This window comes from Gopherus evgoodei, chromosome 16 (assembly GCF_007399415.2).
Source record: "Gopherus evgoodei ecotype Sinaloan lineage chromosome 16, rGopEvg1_v1.p, whole genome shotgun sequence".
In the NCBI taxonomy this organism is placed as follows: Eukaryota; Metazoa; Chordata; order Testudines; family Testudinidae; genus Gopherus; species Gopherus evgoodei.
The window spans coordinates 14,428,064-14,450,019 of record NC_044337.1 but is presented as its reverse complement, the minus strand read 5'-3'; the positions used below and the strand labels follow the sequence as shown (position 1 = coordinate 14,450,019).

The following is a 21,956-nucleotide window of genomic DNA, read 5'->3' as shown; positions in this document are numbered from 1 at the left end:
GTCAAAAAATTTCTAAAGTTGTGTGAAATTGACTAAATCATCAAATTTGAACAAGTAGCAGCAGCAGCAGCTGTTGTGAGAGTTGGGATCATGAGCCAGCTCACATCCAGTGCTTTATTAACGTTGTTGGATGCTTTCATGAATGATTTGTATCAAGTCAAACAAATTTTTAGAGTGAAGTATATAACAGTGAAAATTTAAATGACTGGTTTGTCTGCCTGTCTAAAATACTAAAGATACTGGTAGGTTCAGGAGTTTGATAATGGCAGATAGGCTTTCATCTGCTCAAATCAATCTTCATGGTGTCATCCGCCAAAGTACTACTTGAACATTGTTCCTAGCTGATAGCTGTTTATCTTTGTTCAAATGAGTTTGATGGTGTTGGTCCAATTGTTAAGCACATGCTCATATCACAGAAATTACCCCTCACAGTTAGCATGGTTATTGGCAATTTAATGAGTGAACAGAGCATTGAGACTAGACTGCCTTCTCACCTCCAAGAATTTCTTTTGCCACTACTGTTGGACTGACACCTTTCAAATACATTTTTCTTTGTGTTAATTTTTAAATCTCTGTAAAGAGGAGAAAAATAAACTTTTCCTGCAAATCAAAAAGCCTAGCTATGAAAATTGTTGAAAGAGGCAATATTGTTTAGCACTTCGAACAAAGCCCGTGGCAGCAAATCTCAGATCCTGGATTGACAAGACTCAGGCTTGCGCTGTGGCACTAGAAATAGCTGTGTAGATGTTTGGGCTCAGGCTGGATCTTAGAGCCCAAGCTCTAGCCTAAGCCTAAACATCTATACAGCTATTTTTAGCACTGTAGCACAAGCCCTGCAAACCTGAGTCTGTCAATCTGGACTCTGCGATTAGCTGCTGAGGGCTACCACTCGCTCTGTAGACACACTCTGACAGTCTAGATACCAACTTTGTGATTCTGCCACTGACAGATGCTGTATGCTGGAACATGTTTTAATGTCTGTACGTCTGTGCTTAATGTCATCTATAAAATGGGGGGAAATGATTCTTTAAGTGATTTTGGTCCTGGGGTGAAGCTCTGTGATCATGTGTTTTTGGTATATTGACCTTTCATCTAATAGTTGATTGATTGTTTGTTACAACAGCAGTAACTTATGTCTAAGCAACACCGATGGCAAGCTCCTACACCGTTTAAAAGTATGACCATTCTATATCTTAACAGGTGCTGTTATATACATAAAGTTTATAATAGATTACAATAGTACATCACCTAGCATTTAGAGTATGTATAAACAGCATGGAGATTTCAAATATTTAAATAATATTTTCCTCAAAAGATGACTTAAGAACTATTGTTCTGTTAAATTAAAAACATTACTCCAGCCCTCATTAACAGTCACAATTGTGCAGCTACAGAACCACCATCTTCTTTTCATATTTATAGCTGAAAAACAGTTGGTGGGAGTTACATTCCTGCATCTGCTGTAAATCATGTTTGATTGCATGGTAAACAAAATGTGTGAATCCAAAGGTTTCCAGTTCATTTTAGTGATGCTCAAGACTACTTTAATCCAGGATCAACAGTGCATTAATATGTAAAACCACCTGATTTAAAAAGCATGAAAACATTTTATACAAATTCATTTTTTAGCATGAGCACCTGTCAATGGGCTATTCTCAAGCAGCAGTGACTCTGACAGACCAAAAGCATTATTTATTAATTACTCTTTTCAATGGGGCTGGGTGTTAAAGGGTTTATATAACATCCTTGCCCTCCTTCCACCCCTGCTTCTACCTGTTACACCGCACAGAATGAACTAGGAGCCTCACAAAAAAGCTCTAACACAGGGGCCAGCAACCTTTCGGAAGCGGTGTGCTGAGTCTTCATTTATTCACTCGCATTTAAGGTTTCGCGTGCCAGTCATACCTTTTAATGTTTTTAGGTCTCTATAAGTCTATGATATATAACAACTATTGTTGTATGTAAAGTAAATAAGGTTTTTTAAAATGTTTCAGAAGCTTCATTTAAAATTAAATAAAAATGCAGAGCCCCCCGGACTGGTGGCCAGCAGCTGGGCAGGTTCAGTGCTGCCTTCCGCACCGGAGCCATAGGTTGCCTGCCCCTGGCCTAACAGAACATTGGGGGGGGGGGGTGAAGAGCTGGTTAAATGCCCCTCCAGCGGGGGCTCTGTGGCCACGTGCCAGTGTCCCAAGAGCAGCTGGAGCTTTGCCTGTCAGCAGCGCCAGGCGCATCCCGCTGGAACCGGCTTGTCTCACGGGGCTACATGGGGCCCAGCCCGGTGCCGCATCGGGACAACCTGGCCGGTTCGCGCCCCCGGAGCCCGCCTCACCACCCGCTGCGGCCGTATTAACGCGGCTGGCTCCGGACGCTACGTCATGATGACGAGCTGAGTTATTGCACGCTGGACCGCATGTCGCGACACGTGACCTGCCGCAGAGCGTCAAAGGGGCGGGACCATTTTCGGTCACGTGACAGTTAATGCTGCTGTCACCTCCTCACGCCCGATCCTTCAGCCCGGGCCAAGGCCTCTGCCCACAACCAAGATGGCGGTGCCGGAAGCGGTTAGGCCGGATGCGGAAGTGCCGGGTGGTGGCTGGCTTGCAGGCTCGGGGCTGTGGTGGCCTGGCGGAGGGGGATGAAGCTGCTGCGGGGGCCGCTGGGGGCTGCCCTGGGCCTTGTGTTGCTGCTGCTGAGCCCGGTGCAGACGGTGGAGCCCATCAGCCTCGGGCTGGCGCTGGCTGGCGCCGCCTCAGCGCTCACCGGCCTCATCTCCTATCCCCGCCTCTACTGCTACTTCAGGGAGTGCTGCCTCCAGTGGGAGGGGGCCCGGGCGGGAGCAGGTACGGCAGGCGGGGCTGGCACTTATGGGGTAAATGCGGGGTTGGGGAGGGCTTGAGAGTTGTCCCTATAGGGTGGGGTTGAGCTTGGGGGCTATTTAAGCTGGGGAAGGATGGGGGGGCCCCTAGGAAGATGCAGATGATAAATACAAAACTTCAGTCTTGCCCTATCCAACGTCCTTTTCATCAGAACTTCCAAGGCAGGTTCTGAAGGGACAGACCTTGATGGAGGGAGGGAGCTAATCCATCATCCATGTGTCCACCAAAATACCATTCCATCATCTGACAAAGATTATAAAACTAGCCACAGACACAGACAGCCAGGTTATACACGTGTCCTCTCTGCCTCTATAGAACCTTAAAATGAAGCCCTCTGTGGTTAGTCAATAGTAATACTAATAATTCATTTTAAAACTCATGTAGCAGCCCGTGGAGAGCCGTGGGAAACTGCAAGCCTGGAAAGATCTGACAAAAAGCCATTGAATCCCCAAACTCAGAATGCAGGGCAGGGTTGCTGGGGAGAGCGATATGGGGCAGCAGGCAGAGGAAGGTGGTGAGGGGCAGGGAGAGGCGATTAGAGGTAGGATGCTAACGAAGTGCAGGGAGGCTGTCGCTAGAGGAAAGGGCCTGTTGGGGGGAGCTCTAGGGAGGACTGGGCTCTGCCTTCTTCTAAAGGGATGTGTGACTCCTTCTAGATGGAAGGAGGTGGAGTAAAAGGGGGACTTGATGGTATGATTCTGTCCACAGGAACATGGGGTAGTGTTTGGCAGCTGGAACCAGAGCATCACATGCTAGGGTCTGTAGTCTCCACTGGTCATATCTGTATATTCAAGAGAAAAATGGTTGCTCTGTTCTAGTCAGGGTAGCTCTTTGATCCCCAGCAGCCTCCCTGGGATGAGCAAAGTTTGGGCACCCCTGGATAATGTTATCAAGGGTCTTCTCTTCTGAAGCAGCTTAGAAACACTAAAACTTATCACCTTCTTTTCTACTTATCTGATTGGTGTCTCCTTCATTCAGCACTGCAGGAGGATTTGGACAAGAAACTATTTGGCCAGCACCTCGTGAAGAAGGTGATTGTGAAAGCTGTGAGTGGCTTCTTGAACAATACAAACCCCAAAAAGCCTCTCACCCTCTCCTTGCATGGGTGGACTGGTACTGGCAAAAACTTCGTCAGTAAAATAATTGCAGAGAGTATCTACGAAGGAGGCCTGAACAGCAATTATGTCCATCAGTTTGTGTCCACTTTGCATTTTCCCCATGCACATAGTGTTGGCCAGTACAAGGTACGAGTTCATTTTGGACCTCATCATAAGTGATTGGGGGCGTTATCTCTTTTGCTAGTTTATAAAGGTTATGGGATCAGCAGTACTAGCAAGTGAAGACTTTTTATCTGAAACAGTAAAATACAATGTATGCTAAGTCTGAAGTGCAAATGTGTAAACCCCAACATTTAGGGACTAATTTCCCTTTAAAAAAAAAATTATTTATGCATCCTCTCATGTTTCTATCCAGAGGGAAAGGGCACAGGTAGGACATCAACATGGGACTTGGAGCAGAGAACTGAACCCAAGTATCCCACCACAGGCTTCCTGTGTAACTTTGGCCATGTGACTTTCTTTCCCTGCCTTTCCCAATTGAAAAATGGGGCTAGTAGTACTTTGTCCCTCACAGAGGTGTTGGGAGCATGAATACGTTAAAGCTTGTGAAATGCTGAGAGACCCCAGTAACAGGGGCTATATAAGTACCTTAGGCAGGTAGATATGTGAGGCAGCACAGTTTCAAGAAATACCATTGCTTGTGTTCCTGAATTTTAATCCTGATTCTGCCACTGGGTTGTGTGTGAGTCTCTTCTGCTGCCTGCGAAATGAGGGTGAAACTTTACTACCTAGCAGGAGTATTAGGCTGATTAGTGAATGTTTGTACAGTGTTTTGAACATGTAAACACAAAATGTATGCATGTTGAAGACTTAAAGGAATGGAACAGTGTTTACGTTAGCTTTTAAAATGGAGAATTCTACTTTTTCTCTAGATTATATATTTCCCCTTGTAAAGCTTTCTATTGTCCTGTCCCAGCTGAGTCTTTCCTAAATGCAGTGGGAGAAAAGGATCTTTATGCTCTTTGTTCACTTACAAAGAAAAACGTCTTATGAAATTTACCATGTGGACAGTGCTAGAAACTAAAGCCCTCTCCATCCATAGCACAGGCAGTGGAGTCTTCCCTGCATTTCCTCACCCATGTGCAGGAACCAAATAATAATGAGACTGGTAAAATGATGGTGATCAGCAGACTCATTGTTGGTTTTTAATCAACTATCCCAGTTCCTTTTCTTTCTCATTGCTAATCTTCAACATAACATTTAAGTGGGTTAACCCCTGTGCCATATAATAAAATACTTAAATGAGGTTAACCCTCTTCCTGAACAAAGCTACACTTTTGAAAGGTTTTTAATCCCCTCCAGTTAGATTACTTACTAGTGGTTAAAGCATGGGACTAGGAGTTATAATTCTAGGTTCTATTCCTAGTTGTTCCTGTGATTTTATTATATGACCTTGGCTAGGTCACTTAATCTCTCACTGACTCAATTTGTGCAACATTCATTAGTTGGGTAATGTTTTGAGATCTAAAGATGGAATATGCTATATGACTGCAGAGTATTAGCACCAGAGAAAATAGTTTGCCCCAGTGGGCTTCACTTTGTCCTACAAGCCAGATCACTGCTTTGTATTAATGTTAATTCACTAGCTTGAAGTATAGTCCTTTTCATGGATACCTGGCAGACAGATTCTGGTAACTCACCTGGGTTTATAAGGTTATTTTAACAACTAGAATGCATTTCTGTTCTTTTTATCATTATTTACTGTTGACCTTTTAACCCATTTTTGATCAAGAAATTCACATAATTACAGGTGTACAATTGAAGTTATAGTTTTTGAATGGAAAATGGTGATCTAAAGTCTACATATTTCCTGTGTCTTTAATGTGACATTGATGCAAATGAAATTTGCATTCTCCTTTATTTTTATGTAACATAGGACCAGTTGCAGTCATGGATTCGGGGAAATGTGAGCGCCTGTGGCAGGTCAATCTTTATATTTGATGAAATGGATAAAATGCATGCAGGACTCATTGATTCCATCAAACCGTTCTTGGACTATTACGAGCAGCTTGATGGAGTGTCCTATCGGCGAGCCATCTTCATCTTTCTCAGGTAAGGAGCATCCGTGAAATATTTGCAGTACTGTAAACTGAATGCTCTGAAACACATCCATCTGAAATCCTTTTCCTTCCTTCATGCAGCAATGCGGGGGCTGAAAAGATAACAGAGGTGGCATTAGATTTCTGGAAAAGTGGAAAGAAAAGGGAAGACATGGAACTCAAAGACCTGGAAGCTGGAGTGTCTCTGTCTGTCTTCAACAACAAGAATAGTGAGTAATATTGATTATTCCCGTGGCTAAAAATCCTTCTCTTTGAATGAGTGGTTCTGCATCTGTTTCTGGTATTCACCAACTGCCTCTCTTTTGGAGAACACCTAAGAAACAAATGTTTCAGTTACAGGAGTCCCAGTGGTACTCATGAGATTGCCATAATATTTCTCTTTATATAGTTTGACTTTTCAACAGACTATATGCAATTTAAGTGGGATTATTTTATGCATCTTTTTTGCTGCCTGTGGCACTGAGCTACTATCTCTGATGAGGAAGGTTGCAATTCCCCTTCCCAAGACTGTAGATAGATTTCTTTGGCTCATAATTGGAGGCTGCACGATAAATGCCACACCCTAATCCTTCCTTGCCCTTCAGAATTGAGGGTGGATGGATTGCCAGCCTGAGTTACTGTTTCCCTAAATTATAATGGCATAGTTGTATAGTTACAAAGTTATTTTTAACAATAGCTTAGAAATAAACCTTCTAACAATGGACCCACACTATTGCAGCTCTCCAACAGAGCAGTCCGCAGAATGACAAGCTAAGAAATGCACTCAGTGACTGCTGTGTCAAATGATGGGTTCTGCATCTGTTGGTTGATGATGTTGTTTTGAGCAGCCTTGGGGAGGAGAGAGAGAGGAACTGCTTTTACCATGCTGAAAGTGCACACAGGTTTATTTACCGAGAGAGAGAAACAAAAGTGGCAGGGCTAGAGCTGATGTGAACTGGTGTGGCAGCAGCTGTTGCAGCTCAGTGCTAACTATAGTTTTCAGGCAGGGAGGTACCATGGTACAGTCATGAAGTATTCAGACTGATGCTGTCTGGTTGCTGATTTGAGGTGGAGAGGAATGGTCCAGTGTGAAGGACATGGGACTGCTCTGTAATTTATGAATATTGTAGGTGACCTGGCTGTTGAAGTTCACTGTGTCTACAACACAGTATGGATAAATAGATGGTTTAAGAAAAAAATAAAATCAGACCTTTTTTGTTCAAATTACACCTCTACCCTGATATAACGCAACCCGATATAACACACATTTGGATAGAACGCGGTAAAGTAGTGCTCCAGGGCGGGATGCGGGGGGGTGTGCTGCACGCTCCAATGGATCAAAGCAAGTTCGATATAACACGGTTTCACCTATAACATGGTAAGATTTTTTGGTTCCTGAGGACAGCGTTATATTGAGGTAGAGGTGTATTAACAATTGTTTTAAATAAACCTATTTAAAATTATATGTCTGGTTATGACAACCTATGTTAAGGCCTAAACTTACTAAATCTATTAAAATTCAAATGGTTGCTGCCAAATTTTAAAGAAAAGCAAACCACTGCACTGGTGGAAGTCACTGGCCAAACCAGCGTTTGTTGAAGTGCTAAACCAGCTCTTGACAGCAGTAGCCTCTTCAGCAGATGCAGAGAGTTGGTTTTGGTTTTTGTTTACTTTATCCAGTAGGTCAGTTCAATGACTATTTCATTTAACAATAAGAGATCAATGGGAGTTGACAAAATAAGAAAACTTTGTTTTGCTCTTCCAATCTGTGTCAGAAGATGACATGTACTTAGTTCTAAAATCCTGAAGGAGATGGTGATGTGAAACAAACAGTTAAGTTCACTAACCACGGATAGTATTTTCTTTGTTTAAGAAATCAGTTTTAAATGGAAAATGTTTTGGTAAACTTTTTGACACAAATCAAAAATACTTCTAGTAAATAAGTGTATCATTCACCATTTCTGGCATAATAAATACAAAAATTAAAAATCTGAATAAATATAAATGAAGCTATATAATTGCTTACCTGTGTATAGGTTACAGCACATCCTCTTAGCTTCCCCCACCCCCAACAAAAGCACCAAATTGAATGTAAAGGCTCTATTCAGTTGGAAACCAGCCTGTTTTAATGGTTACCAACCAATAAGAATCAACCTTTCTTTAGGAAAGTAACTAAAGTACAAATGCAAAATTCCATTAAAACTGATGATTTAATCAAGTTTTCCTGCTTGCTGATTTACATCGTGATTAAAATTGAGTAGTTTTAAATCACTTTGATTTAATTCTACCCACTCTGCTGCATTGGGTAAATATTTGGATATCTACTCTGTGCATGTTAGTTTAGTTTAACAGCAGCCGATTGGGAAATAAAAACATGCCCTCGTAAACACTTGAAAGGGGCTAAGAGAAAATACCTGAGATATTAACTGTGAAGAACCTACTTCCTTGGCTCTAGCCAAATTTCAGAGCTTGTTTTGCCCAGCCTGGGAATCAAAATGACAATTTAAAAGACTCTCTGGTGAGAGGTCAGGTACTTTTTTGTGGGGAATAAACTGAAACACTCATAGACCCTGCTGGAGGGTCTGAAGCAGGAAGGCCTTCCGAGGCTTCCAAGACAGGGAGACGGTAAGCCATAGGTAAGATAAACGTGTGCACAGTCCTTTTGTTGTTTGAAAATCCTCTTTATGTTATGCTTTATTTCTACTGCTAAGATTAAACAATACTTTGGTTTGAAAAGGGTGTCTGGTCAGTGTATTTACTGCTGGTCACGGGCTCCTGAAGGGAAGAACCGCAGTTACCCGAACCCAGTTGGACGCGTTAGGGAAAGCATGGTTGATCCACCAGATACTGTAGCCAGGACCCAGTCTAAAAGTGGGAGAATTGTAGGATTCTGTCCCAGGACAGGTAAAGGTTTAGAGCCTAACACCTGAGGGGCTGTACTCAGAGACTGGAGAGAGGGCAGAGGTGCTGCTAGTCTTGAAACCTTGACATGCAGCAACAGCTCCAATATGTGATATTTCTGTATCCATCCTGCTTGGCTTAAAGTGAAGCCACTCTCATACCCTCGCAATGTGTGACCTTATAAAAGTAGAAGTGATTGTGGTAAGAATAAAAACAGAGTAAACAACTTTAGGGTGGGTAGCAGAGAGTTGTGATAAATATATCCCCTTCCCTACTAGCTGTCAACCTCCACAAAAGGTGCACTAACCAACAGTGTTTTTTGCAGGCGGCTTTTGGCACAGCAGCCTGATCGACAGAAACCTCATTGATTATTTTGTCCCCTTTCTGCCTCTGGAGTACAAACACGTGAAAATGTGTGTCAGGGTTGAACTTGAATCACGTGGCTACATGGTGGATGAAGAAATCGTAACCAAAGTAGCTGAGGAGTTGACCTACTTCCCCAAGGAGGAGAAAATCTACTCTGATAAAGGATGCAAAACTGTGTTCACCAAGCTGGATTTTTACTATGACTTATAATGTTTTACGATGCTGTGATCTGCAAAGGAAAAAATGAACCTAATCACAAAGTGGAGAATCCGAAACATTTCATTTGTCAAGCACTTTAAAAAAAAAAAAAAAAAAAAAACATTGTAATTTCATTGCCTGATGTAAATAAGTGGCAATACACTTGTCTTTTTATTCTGGGGGAGCCTTGAAATAGTCATATCCTCAAAAGACGTCAGTCCTATGCCGAGAAGCTGGGAAAGAACTGTGCATGGAACAGTCACCCCGTCCAGAGCATTGTCTAACAGTTCCTATGGTTTAGCTCATATCATGGATTGATTGCTACAACTGTTCAATGGAACACAGCTATGTACATTAGACCTGCAGTTTTAATTAGGTTTTAATTTGTAGAAATGGTTTCCAGATGGTGCAGATATAAAGGCCTTGATTAAAATATTCTGTAAGACCATTCCTGGGAGTTGTGGGTGGGGTATTTCCCAGACTGTCTTTGAAAGGTGGATATGCAGGTTTGTTTTCTTGAAAATAACCAGCCTTGGTGTTTCCAGCTGTAATGGAATCAAAGTACAGGAGTGAGTATGTTTTTACCTAGCATGATATAGTGCCACTCTTATAAAAACAGGTGTGTAAACTGTCCCTTCTGGTGCCAAACTGCATTAGGGAAAGGTCAGTATGTGAAACAAGGCTGAGTAAGAAGAGGAACTGCAGCAAAGTCATTGACTATGTCCCTGTAATGGAGTTAGTTCCTTCTTTGACTGTTTGCTGTGAAGTGTAGCGGTGACACTTGGTCTCTTTCCTTTTCCTTCTTTGCAGTAATGAAGAAAAGGGCTGTTTCATAGAATCACAGTAATTGGAAGGCAGAATCTGTTATCCTATTTAGTCCACATGGCTGCTGTAAGACTTTTAGTTTTAAACTTTTCTAAATGCAGAAAGCAGCAGTCTGGATAATGTTTCACCCCTTTCAAGCTCTTGTGTGATTTAGTTTTGATCCCAGCCTTACAAGGCAGTGCTATGTGGAAGAGCAGCGAAGAATCCTGTGGCACCTTATAGACTAACAGACGTTTTGGAGCATGAGCTTTCGTGGGTGAATACCCACTTCCTCAGATGCATTCACCCACGAAAGCTCATGCTCCAAAACGTCTGTTAGTCTATAAGGTGCCACAGGATTCTTCGCTGCTTTTACAGATCCAGACTAACACGGCTACCCTCTGATACTTGACACCATATGTGGAAGAGGATGAAGATGGCCTCAACACTACCCAGGAAAACATTTAATTACAGTAATGCCAAAGTTACTGCAGCCCATCTGCCAGTTTTATTTATAAATACCAACACTGATAACTTTTTTCACTCCAGTTTCTAGCTCTCACAATTGCAAAATAAGATTTTTATAATTCCCTTAATAAAAGTTCTTACCAGTAAAATTTGTATACAATACCTTTCTGCTATTTGCATATATAGAAGGGACTGCCTCATGGTTACCTTTGTATGTAATTTACCATCTTACCACACTTATTCTGCCATCTGGTTAGTGGCATTCTGCTGTGCTTGAATACAAACATTCATGTTCGCTTTTTGTGGCTAGGCTACAAAGGGGCCAGGTAGTGGAGAGCGGCCTGGTTCTTAAGTCATTGCTAAAAAAGATTAGCTAAGTCACTATGGTTTGCTTCGTGAAATAAGCAATTAGGGCAGACTGCTTGGGATTGTGCATGAACTTTCTAATGCTATGCTACTACGAACCAGGCTCCCACATGCTGTAGTCTCAACAGTATTCTAAAGGTGCTTAAAACATGGACTGGATCTGTCCAGCTGATAGAGTAGATTAAAACCCCACTTCCTCTGTCTGCCCACTTCTTATTGATATCGCTAATGTGGGTGACTAGTTACAGTGATGATGGCCTTAGCTATGTCTACATTGTGCCACAGGGCAGACCAGGGTGCTGCATTGTAACAGCTGTGGATGCTGTACCTAGTTTGCATTAATGTAGTCCTGTTTGAAGAGGACTATCTTTATGCAAAGTAGATCTCTTTTAGTTCATTCCAGCAGTGTCCACACGGGACAGTTAGAGTGCAGCACTTGGTGTGTACTGCTTTTCGCACCTCTGTAGAGAAATGGAGCAGCAGGATTCAAGCCTTTCCTGTTTGTTCTTGTTACATTTGGATAATGTAATTTAACTTAAATCTGTTAGCTCATCCTCACAGGTTCCCTTTAACCTGCTGATTTCATAAACCCACCAGGAGCCTGAGTTTTTGAAACTCACAGGGCAGACCAGCTGGAATAAGGGTGTAGCGCTCCAAACAGTCACTATTTGCTGGCTTTTCCAAAATACATAAATTATGAGGATTACATTCTATAAGCTTATAGCGCCATGATGCAATTAGCAGAGAGGGGAAGTAAGAAACTTCCATCGCGGTCCCTGGTGGTTTCTGTTAAAGAAATCCTGCTTTCGTTTATATCACAATATCCTGAACTGCTCACTTTGAATAGTGAAGAACATTATGCAACTCTGCCAAGTAATACTTTGCACTTCTATCCATTAGTGAACTCAAAGCACTTAATGCTGTTAGATTTCTACCCCTCTGAGAGCACTGTGGGGAAGAGAGGAAAGAGCATGTGCCCTGTCTTGCATAGAACATTAATTTCCTGATTTCCCACTAACGATAGGATGTTTAGACTAGGCTGCTGGCATTTTAACCACCCTGCTGTCTAGATGATAGGGTGTTTAAATTCCAGCAGGTACTACCACAGTACTTACACTGTAGCAGTGGGGAAAATTGCTTGTTGGGACACATCAACTGAGCTGGTCAGGTCACAGTTAGGACCAAGATCCTGCTTGAATACATCCTACGCTGCAGAAGATATGTGACAAGTTACATTTCTACAATTGCATCATAGAAAAAACTGGCAGGAATGCTGAAGACTTTCTGTGAGAAGAGCAAACTTCTAGCCACTCTTGCTGGAAACAGGTAACATGCAACCCTTTCAGCTAAATCCCCACCTCAGGTCTATCACCTGAAAAGAGCATTACTTCTCTGCCCCAGAAAGGCCTTCCACCTTTATACTCCTGAATGGCACTTTTGCCAGTTGCATTGCTGTGGTTTAACTGGAGCACCCTGCTTATTAACTGCTGAATTCAACAAAAACCTACAAGGAGGTCTACCTTATCCTTACAAGGATCTCTTATTTACCCTGGGAAGGAGCAGGTAAGTCAGCTGTTACTTAAAGATGGCCTGACTTCATCTGAACAAATCCGAGCAGAAGGAACCTGAGATACCACAGCATGACTGCCTCGGTGTTGAGCAGTAGAATGGTAGTGTCTACCAGCTGGCAGTTAATTAATAAGTCAAAAGGCAGCTGAAGGATGAAAGACATTTATTGCAGCTATGACATTTAGAGTTTTAAAAACTGCATGAGTACTTTACATTCAGAACATCAGAGCTGGAAGAGCTACCAGACGTTTGTGGGTAGTGTTTAGAACCTTTTTGAGGAAGAGTTACCAATAAGGGTAAAACATCACACATCAAAGCAACAGTCCAATGTCCCAAGGTTAAGAGCTAATGTTTACTTCAAGTGATTGCATCAGAGTAAACAGTTTGTCACAGTTATGACAAAACCGCATGCAGGGTTATAAAAAAAAGTGTAACTCACTCCAATTTCAGAGGTTCACCTGACCATTTAAAGCTTTCTTGCTGGTAGTTTGAACAAAACCAGGCTTGATCTGAGACATTAATATAAAGCAGTTTTGCACACTGTCTTAAAACAAGTGTCAATAGGAGGGAGTTAATTCAGCAACTGCATAATAAAATCAACTTCCTCCCATAAATCTTAGCTGCACTAGTATCATGCTGCACATACGATGTAGTTCAGTTAAACTTTCTCTCCTCCATGTATGTAAAGGCACTTCCATCTCACATCTGGGGCAGAGTAGGAGGGAGAAAGAGTTAGAAAGTTGAGTCTTTGGTGAGTAAGCTGCAATATGAAAATTCCACCCTTACTCGCTGGGTGAAGGTTGATCCTCTCCCAGCTTCCTAACCCTTCAGGTTCCCATTTCACCTTGCTGCTGGGAACACGATGTTTCACACTGACCATCCCAGACACCGGTTCTCGTTAATTTTACAACGTTATTAAAAACTACTAAAAATAAGGCTGGGAGGGGGGAAGGTTGTTCTTTGACCATATTTCCCACCCCCCCCTTTCCTGTCCTGGTTCTGTAGGAAAAGATTTTGTACTTCCACTTCAATCCAGTATAAAATAGTATAAAAAATAGACTATTCAAAATGATTTCTACTCCCACGTAACATTCAAGCAAGGGGTGCGTCTGGGGAGGGGAAGGGGGGATGTTGCTGGATTATGTGGCTGTGGCTTGGAGGGAATGTAACACCTTGTGGATTTCATGCCCACCACTGTGCACAGATACTGACCTGACAAGTTGTAAGAGTCAAACCCTCATGAATATTTTCCCCTGAAAGACAAGACACTTGCCTGAGGTGCTGTAGCAGTCAAACCCCTGGTGAACGGTTCCCCCCCACTGAAAGGGAAAGAAATACCCATTGGCAGCCAAGCCCATAGCCACTTGGACTCTTTGATTCAAATTTCGTATGAGGAGGGGAAAGAATACAGTCTTTTAGATAAAGACTGTGGAGGGAATCAACTAATTTCTCCCCAACCCAAGACTTCTCTGAGTTCACCTTAACGTTCCACATCACCAGAGCAGGAGGCATGAAGACAGCTTAGAGTCAGAAATGAACCAAGGTCCTGCCCTTCCATCCCTGGACAACTGACCACCTGAGCACAACACTACCACCCCTTTCCAGAGCACAAGGAGTCCTCCCAGCACAGAGGCATTTGAACTAGCAAAGCATCAAGGCCTCAACCCTTGCTGCCATAATCATGGACTCTGGACGCGCCAGCTGAAGTCAAGGCCAAAGCGCCCATTGATTTCCAGATACTAGGAAGGGACTGTGGCCAAAAGGAAGGATTCCTTCATTTTACTCCAGTTGTCTAGAAGAGAGGGTTGGAGGGAGAGGATGGAATTTTTAACAATCTCAGCTGTTAAAACACAATGTAGTGAAGGCTGGATCCAATGATGAATGCTATGCTCAAAGATTTCTAGAGACTATCCCAGATTAAAAAGGCAACACTTGGATACTGCCCGTTTAAGGAAGAGCACTGGGGTTTAAAAAAATAAAAGAAAAATCACTCATTCCTAGGATCCCTGACGTCCCAAAATATCAAAAGTGCAAAGAGACAAGACTTCAAAATGCCATTAAAAGTGCTTCAGCGAGGAAAGGGGATCGCATTCCTTGTTCCACCTCAGTTCCATATTGCTCATAACCTCTCCCAGTAATACAACAGCTTCTGCTGCACAAGCTTGCAGCCTTTATCGGAGTAGATTTTCTCATCTTTTGGGAAGAATGTCATCTCCTTGGCCACCTCGTCGACGATCGCCTCGTTGATTTTCTTGCCACCAGCCTCGATTTCTGCCCTGATGCACATCTTAAGATGCTTGTACTCCAGGGGCAGGAAGGGGACAAAGTAATCAATGAGGTTTTTGTCGATCAGGCTGCTGTGCCACAAGCCACCTAGAAAACATCAGACAGGAGGTTGCTTAAATGGTCAGGGAGAACAAATGTAACATCTGAATGATAGTTCTGTCCTCCATTGTCAATAAATGCTTGGTCCTTGTTTTCTAGGTAGCTGCTTTTACTAAATGACAGATGAACAGCCCCCAACACTTCCAAACATGAAAGGCCTGTGCACTGCACTTCGGTCTTACACCACTAGGGACATTATCTAAGATTTAGACTTTGATTAATATTTGTTACCAAGCGTAAAGCAGCAATCTTCTATGCACCCTTCTGTCAGTGCAATTCAGTCCTGATCTGCAGCGCCCTCTGCTGGTCCAGTTGCAGCTCATCCCCTGTGCAGAGGTCTTTGATTTTACTAAGCTATCTGTGGGGCCCTACCAAATTCACAGCCACAGAAAAACACATCACAGACTGTGAAATCTGGTCTCCCACCGTGAAATCTGGTCTTTTGTGTGCTTTTACCCTATACCGGAATTCTCAGACTTCATTGTACCGTGACCCCCTTTGGAGAACAAAAATTACTACATGACCCTAGGAGGGGGGACTGAAGACTGAGCCTATCCGAGCCCCACCCCCTGAAGGGGGAAGGGGCAAAGTCAAGCCCGAGGGCCTCAGTCCCAGGCAAGGGGCCTGTAATCTGAGCCCCAATGCCCAGTTGGAGGGGCTCAGGCTTTGACCCCAGGAAGTCTAAGCCAGGCCTGGCGACCCCATTAAAACAGGGCTGTGACCCACTTTGGGGTCCCAACCCACAGTTTGAGAACTGCTGCCCTATACTATACACATTTCACAAGGAAGACCAGTGTTTCTTAAATTAGGGGCCCTGACCCAAAAGGGAGTTGCAGGGGGTCGCAAGGTTATTTTAGGGGGGTTGTGGTATTGCCACCCTTACTTCTGTGCTGCCTTCAGAGCTGGGCAGCCAGAGCATGGCGGCTGTTGGCTGGGCACCCAGCGCCCCACCAGCAGCAGCACAGAAGCAAGGATGGCAATACCATAACATGCCACCCTTACTTCTGCGCTGCTGCTTTCACAGCTGGGCGGCCCGAGAGTGACGGCTGCTGACAGAGGGCCCAGCTCGGCAGGCAGCCGCACAGAAGTAAGGGTGACAATACCACACCAGGCCACCCTTCCTTCTGCGCTGCTGCTGGCGGTGGTTCTGTTTCCAGAGCTGGGCTCCCGGCCAGCAACCACTGCTCTCCAGCAGCTCAGCTCTGAAGGCAGCACCATTGCGAGCAGCAGCACAGAAGGGTAGCAGTACCACAAATTCTCCCTCCTACCCAGATAACTTTACAACCTCCCCCCCACAACTCCTTTTTGAGTCAGGAGCCCCTAAACCACAACACTAACATTTCAGATTTAAATAGCTGAAATCATGAAATTTATGATTTTTAAAATCCCAGGACCATGAAATTGACCAAAATGAATCATGAATTTGGTAGGGCCCTAGCTATCAGGTAGGCAGCTGTCTTCTAAAAACTAGGCTGGGATCATCTAACATCATTTTCGCTGGGACTTAAGTTAGGTTATTAACTCAGGTCAATCCGCAGAGGTGAACGGTTAGCGCATTAGAGTCTCCCAGCCCCAGAAACATTGGGCATAATTTCTCTCTGAAACAAACATTCCGTTGGGTGAGGACCCAATCCTGAGAGCTGCAGGGTGCCTCCTGAAACGTGCCAAGCACCCAGTGAAATCAATGATTTGTTGTGCTCAGTGCCTAGTGGTATCTGGGCCTAAGTGAGTGGGTGTGTGTGCACAACAATCTTACATGAGTTAAAGAGGCAAGCTGGAGCAGCACACACCGAGCGAGGATTTTCTGTGTTTATGAAGTAAAAGAACATCCAACTCATTGGGAAAGTAACTCACTATTCTTATTATTGAAGACTGCTACAGATAACACAGGCTCCAGGTCCTTCAGCTGAATCTGCTTCCTGTCTTTTCCACTCCTCCAGAAGTCCAGAGCCACTTTATTAATTAAATCCCCACCTGCATTACTGTTCATAAGAGAAAGAGTTTAATACAGACCCAAGATAGGAAGAGTCCAGCAGCTCTTCTCTAGCAGGATTACATTTAACACTTGTCTGTTCTAATGTCTGTCTGCACAGCAAGCATGTCACCAGAATAAAACCCCCTAAAGCAATGTCTAAGTCACTCAGGACTAAATTCCCCCTTGTCTCTACAGCGTTGTTTCTGAGCCACAATACCTCTTGCTCAGAAGAAATGGTCACGTAGCTCCCTCTCAAAAGGGATCATCAGCTCGGCACATGCGGTGGGCCCTCTGAGTGATGCATAGTGGTCTCTCCACCACCCCGTAGTGAAGTATGATACCAGTGCAATGCTCCCAGCACATGGAATGAGGGACAAATTCAGGATCTGATCTCCAATCTGCTGTATAGCAGCGTGCTATTACCAGACGAGACTACCAGATCGGCCCACTTTAAGGTGTTATGTACTACAGTCCTTTGCTGGATGGAGGCAGAATTGCTCAACTGTATCATAATCCCTGCAATGCAGACAGCTAATGGACCTTTTTCTTTAGCTCAGATAGCACATGCTTTTTGACAGAAGAATCTGGGTTCTATCCCTGCTGATGCTTGGAAGCTCTGAGTGGCCAAGACACAAACCCCAGTGACAGCGAAGGCCCGGGTGAGCCTGGATTTGCCACAGTAGACAGACCACAAACCTGAGAAAGATAAAGATGGCTCTCCGGTAGGACACCCCATCAATCTGCTCATAATAGTCTAAGAATGGCTTGATGGCATCAATGAGGCCAGGGTGCAATTTATCCATTTCATCAAATATGAACACGGACCTGGCACAGGCGCTCACGTTACCCCGAATCCACGTTTGCAATTGATCCTGGAACAAACGAGAAATGCACATTAAAAAAACTAGGTCCCACTGGTAGAGAACTCAAAAAACACCTGGGAGGGGGTGTGAGTAATGATCCTTCAAATGCTCTGATTATATCCAGCTTCCTGAAGGGAGGAATATGCCCACTACCTTCACATGCTGCTAGAATGTGAATCCTGTTCCAGTTATTTGATGAGAGTCACCATAAAGCACATTATTTCCATCCTCAGTTGAACAGTCAAAGCATGAAGAGCAGGGCTCAAATGGAACAGAGAAGAGACCATACAGGGGAAAGGAAGAAATTTCTTCTACCATCTACTTGACTAATAATAATAATAATAATAATAAAAAACAACCACCACCACCACCACAAATTGATTCCTGAAATGTTCAGTTGTAAACATGTAAAGATGCTTGGGGTATGTAACCTTCAGTCTGTGACTATCCTTTTTATGAAAATTTCAGGGAATAAACAAGGTGATTAGCATCAGTCACTTATAAGCCTCTGAAATTACTGCTCCTTACAGTCACCTCATTTAGCTAGAGCGGAGGACATTTCACAACAGTGAACGCTGTAAAAAGAAACCTGAAGGGTAGCCCCAGGGGAAGAAAGGAGAGGAAGTAACTTTTAATCCTTTGAGGAACACTCAAAAGCAGGAGTAAAGAGATTTCACTCTTTCACTTTCCATTTCTTAGCATTTAACTCAGTGCTGTTGTGTTCCAGTTTCTAACACTGCAGGGGGATATTTAGATTCAGTGAATGTCTGAAAACGCACAGAAACAGCAGGATACAAGATTGTTATTTGAGACACCTATGGATTTGTATACCAAAAACAATCTAATTTCATGGTGTGGAGTTTTAATGATTAATATTTACTGATATCACCAAGGGGAAGTTAAAATTTGCTCTCTTACCTTATACAGTGTAATCTGATGTTCATGTGGGAAGTGCAGTGTGGCTATAAAGAGATGAACAAATTTGCTTTTCTGTCCCGCTTTGTGAATGCTCTTTGCGATGAACTGGCTAACAAAGTTTTTACCCGTGCCTCCCCAGCCATGGAGGGAGAGAGTGAGTGGCTTTTTGGGATTTGGGTTGTTTCTGAATCCTGTCACTGCTTTCAGGATCACATCTTTGGCAAGGTGCTGTCCAAAGAGTTTATTATCCAGATCCTCCCTCAGTGCTGAAGAATCCAAGGAGAAAAAGAAAGAAGGTCATTTTAGAAGAACAAGGGTTTCCAAAAATGGCTTGCAAATTGAATGGTATCATGAATCCCATTTCTCTCTCTAGGTGATCTTTATCCCACACTGGGAAACATTAGAGGAGCCTTGGTAACTGCGCTAGGGAAACAGAGCCCGATATTGATTTGCACTTACACCAAGGATCTCAACGTGTTTTAAGAACACTAATGAATGTAGCAAAGAGTCTGTGGCACCTTCTAGACTAACAGATGTATTGGAGCATGAGCTTTCGTGGGTGAATACCCACTTCATCGGATGCATGATATATTCACCCACGATAGCTAATGCTCCAATACGTCTGTTAGTCTAGAAGGTGCTACAGGACTCTGCTTCTTTTACAGATCCAGACTAACATGGCTACCCCTCTGATCCTTGATGCTAATGAATGTGGCTCCCAGAATGTCCAGCTGAGGTACCTGAAGTATCAGCCCCATTTCACAGATGGGGAAACTTCAGGCAGAGAAGGCGAGTGCTTTTCTCAAGGTCACATTGCCAATCAGTAGCAGGGCTGGGAGCAGCACCCCAGGGTGCCAAACCCCAGCTCTCCGCTCTTTCCACTAACCCATGCTCCTTCCCCTTGAAACCCAGGGTCTGTCCCAAGCAGCTCTCCCTTCTCCCATGACCCCTCCACCGGGCCAGCCTGCAGCTGCTGGTCCCCCAAGGCTTGGTCCCGCTCTCCCCGTTACACTGGGTGGCCCCTCGTGCCCCCTGCCCCCCCAGTTCCAGCCTAGAGCCAGTGCCCTCGGCAGCACCAGCCCAGTCCGCCCGGGTTCGATCCCGGTTCCGTTGGGCCGGGCCGGGCCAGCCCCGCCCCAGTACCGGTGGTATTGGGCCGGTCCGCCTCCCCGGGGCAGCACTCCACGAAGCCGCAGTAGAAGCTGGGGTAGGAGAGGTAGCCGGTGAGCACCGAGGCCGCCCCGATGACGATGCTCAGGCTGATGGGCTCCAGCGCAGCCGAGCCCGGCACCAGGAGCCAGAGCAGCCCCGCCAGCAGCTGCATGGCGGCTGCAGCTGACCGGCCCAGTCCGCCAGGGAGGCAGCAGCTTGCCGCCAGGGCCCGGTAGAAACTACAACTCCCGACGGCCCCTGCGCTGCACGCACACTTCCGCCACGCGCAGCGCTGTGCCGCCATCTTTGTGAGGGCGGGAGTTAGATTCCCTTTGCTTGAAAAGCGTGGGACGGAGAGTTGGGACGTCAGCTATTTCCGCCCCGCAAGCACAGGCTTCCTCCGGCCATCTTTGTGAGGGGCGGATGCAGGCCGCTTCTTGGGAGGGAGGGATGGATAGGGACACATGTTCTGCTCAGTTCAAGACTGGGAGAGGCGTGTACCGGCTTCTGGCTTCATTCAGGGGCCTAGTTTAACCTGGATGTTTCCCATCGTGTGTGTGTGTGTGTGTGTGTGTGTGTGTGTGTGTGTGTGTGTGTGTGTGTGTGTGTGTGTGTGTTACAACCTGTTTTCTGGCTCTGGGGGTGCTGGTGTCACAATCTGTTGTGACACAGCATCACCTCCGGGAGCAAGAGACCAGCTGAAAAGCTTGTCTGCAAGAATGTTTTCTTCCCATGATGCAACGTGATGATGTAAGAGTAAAATGTCATCATCACAATCCCATTTTCCCACAAAGGTTCCCATGGTGGCAGACTCGCACCCTTTCTCTGATCCCACAGGCCTTCTCCTGCATTGTGTCTATCACAGTCCAGAAGATACCTTCCTTTGCATGTAAAGTGTCAGTGCTGGTGCCTTTCCCCATCATGCATTGGAATAGTTTGAACCTGTCTGAACAGTGCTTCTCTCTTATTTGTTTACCATTACAATTTGAAAGCTACACGTCTGCAGCAGCAGCAGAGTGCCCTGTACCAGCCCCCGCAAATGGGAGAGGTAAATCATTGCAGACTATTACAAAAGAGAGTAAACAGTGAGCCAACTGGGGTAAATACACAAGGGACTGCCAAAATAGCACTAAATCCTACAACCACCAAGAGAAAAGAGCCTGAAGGAAAATGTCATTTTAAAATTCCAGCCATTGCATGTATAGTTGTTTGAGGATGGGGGTGACATCATTATGTTCCTTTGTACATTTAAGAAAGCAAGTAGCTACTGGTGAAGTGACGGTTTGGAAGACAATAGAAAAGAGAGTTATAATAGACAAGATGAGTGAAGATGGAAGCATGGATGAGGATTTCAGCAGAAGTGAAGTTGAGTCACTGTTGTGCACAGATCTCTAGCCCCAGTCACCTTTGGTGTATGTTTAAGATTTCTGGGGCTCATTCTGATCTCATTTAGCTAGATCCAAGTCCCACTGAAATCAGCTAAAAGACTCCCTATGGTTTAATTGGAAATTCACACTGGTGTAAGTCAGAATTAACTCCATTTAAATCAATGGAGTGTGAAAGGGTGAGAGATTATAAACAGGCTTTCCATTTCCTCCCCTTTACTAAGTAAGTTTCATTTGGTATTTTTTGCTTCGTCCGTTTTATTTCTGCAAGTTTTAATGGGTATGAAACTGTCCAAATGAAGTGGCTTCTGCATTTTTCAACTGTATATTTCCTCTTGGCAGACAAGTCTTTAAGTAACCTCGGTGTTTGCTTTTTTGTCTTGCCTTCTTTTCAGTTCCATCAGATTCATATTTCTTGTGCTAAAAATACTTTATTTGTTCGTGGTTTGTCAAAGTGAAATGATCAAGTGTTAATCCAGGGCAAAAATGTAGGTGGTGTAAAAAGTAGTTTTTCAAAACCTGACACTGACAGAAACCTTTCATAATGTGTTTGACTCACTATAAAAAAGGGTT

The 21,956-nt window shown here is 44.2% G+C and overlaps 2 protein-coding genes across 4 annotated transcripts; one reads left to right on the top strand and one right to left on the bottom strand.

The window, feature by feature from the left end:
* The first annotated feature begins 2,578 nt into the window (after positions 1 to 2,578).
* LOC115635931 (torsin-1A-like) lies at positions 2,579 to 17,755 on the top strand. 3 transcript variants are annotated; one of them, XM_030535316.1, is made up of 5 exons: positions 2,579 to 2,840; positions 3,855 to 4,120; positions 5,871 to 6,046; positions 6,136 to 6,263; positions 17,261 to 17,755. In XM_030535316.1, exons 1-5 carry the CDS (start codon positions 2,636 to 2,638, stop codon positions 17,308 to 17,310), a joined length of 825 nt encoding a protein of 274 aa, XP_030391176.1. In that variant the 5' UTR covers positions 2,579 to 2,635; the 3' UTR covers positions 17,311 to 17,755. The 3 variants fall into 3 exon arrangements, with proteins under 3 accessions (XP_030391176.1, XP_030391175.1, XP_030391174.1); XM_030535315.1 differs by lacking the exon at positions 17,261 to 17,755 and adding an exon at positions 9,260 to 9,951 and having other exon boundaries at positions 3,855 to 3,922; XM_030535314.1 differs by lacking the exon at positions 17,261 to 17,755 and adding an exon at positions 9,260 to 9,951 and having other exon boundaries at positions 2,580 to 2,840.
* LOC115635932 (torsin-1A-like) lies at positions 12,852 to 20,242 on the bottom strand. The gene is made up of 5 exons (XM_030535317.1): positions 19,990 to 20,242; positions 18,847 to 19,112; positions 17,762 to 17,937; positions 16,945 to 17,072; positions 12,852 to 15,078 (listed from the first exon to the last, which is right to left on the bottom strand). The coding sequence occupies exons 1-5, from the start codon at positions 20,168 to 20,170 to the stop codon at positions 14,825 to 14,827; spliced, it is 1,005 nt and encodes a 334-aa protein (XP_030391177.1). The 5' UTR covers positions 20,171 to 20,242; the 3' UTR covers positions 12,852 to 14,824.
* Positions 20,243 to 21,956: the final 1,714 nt, after the last annotated feature.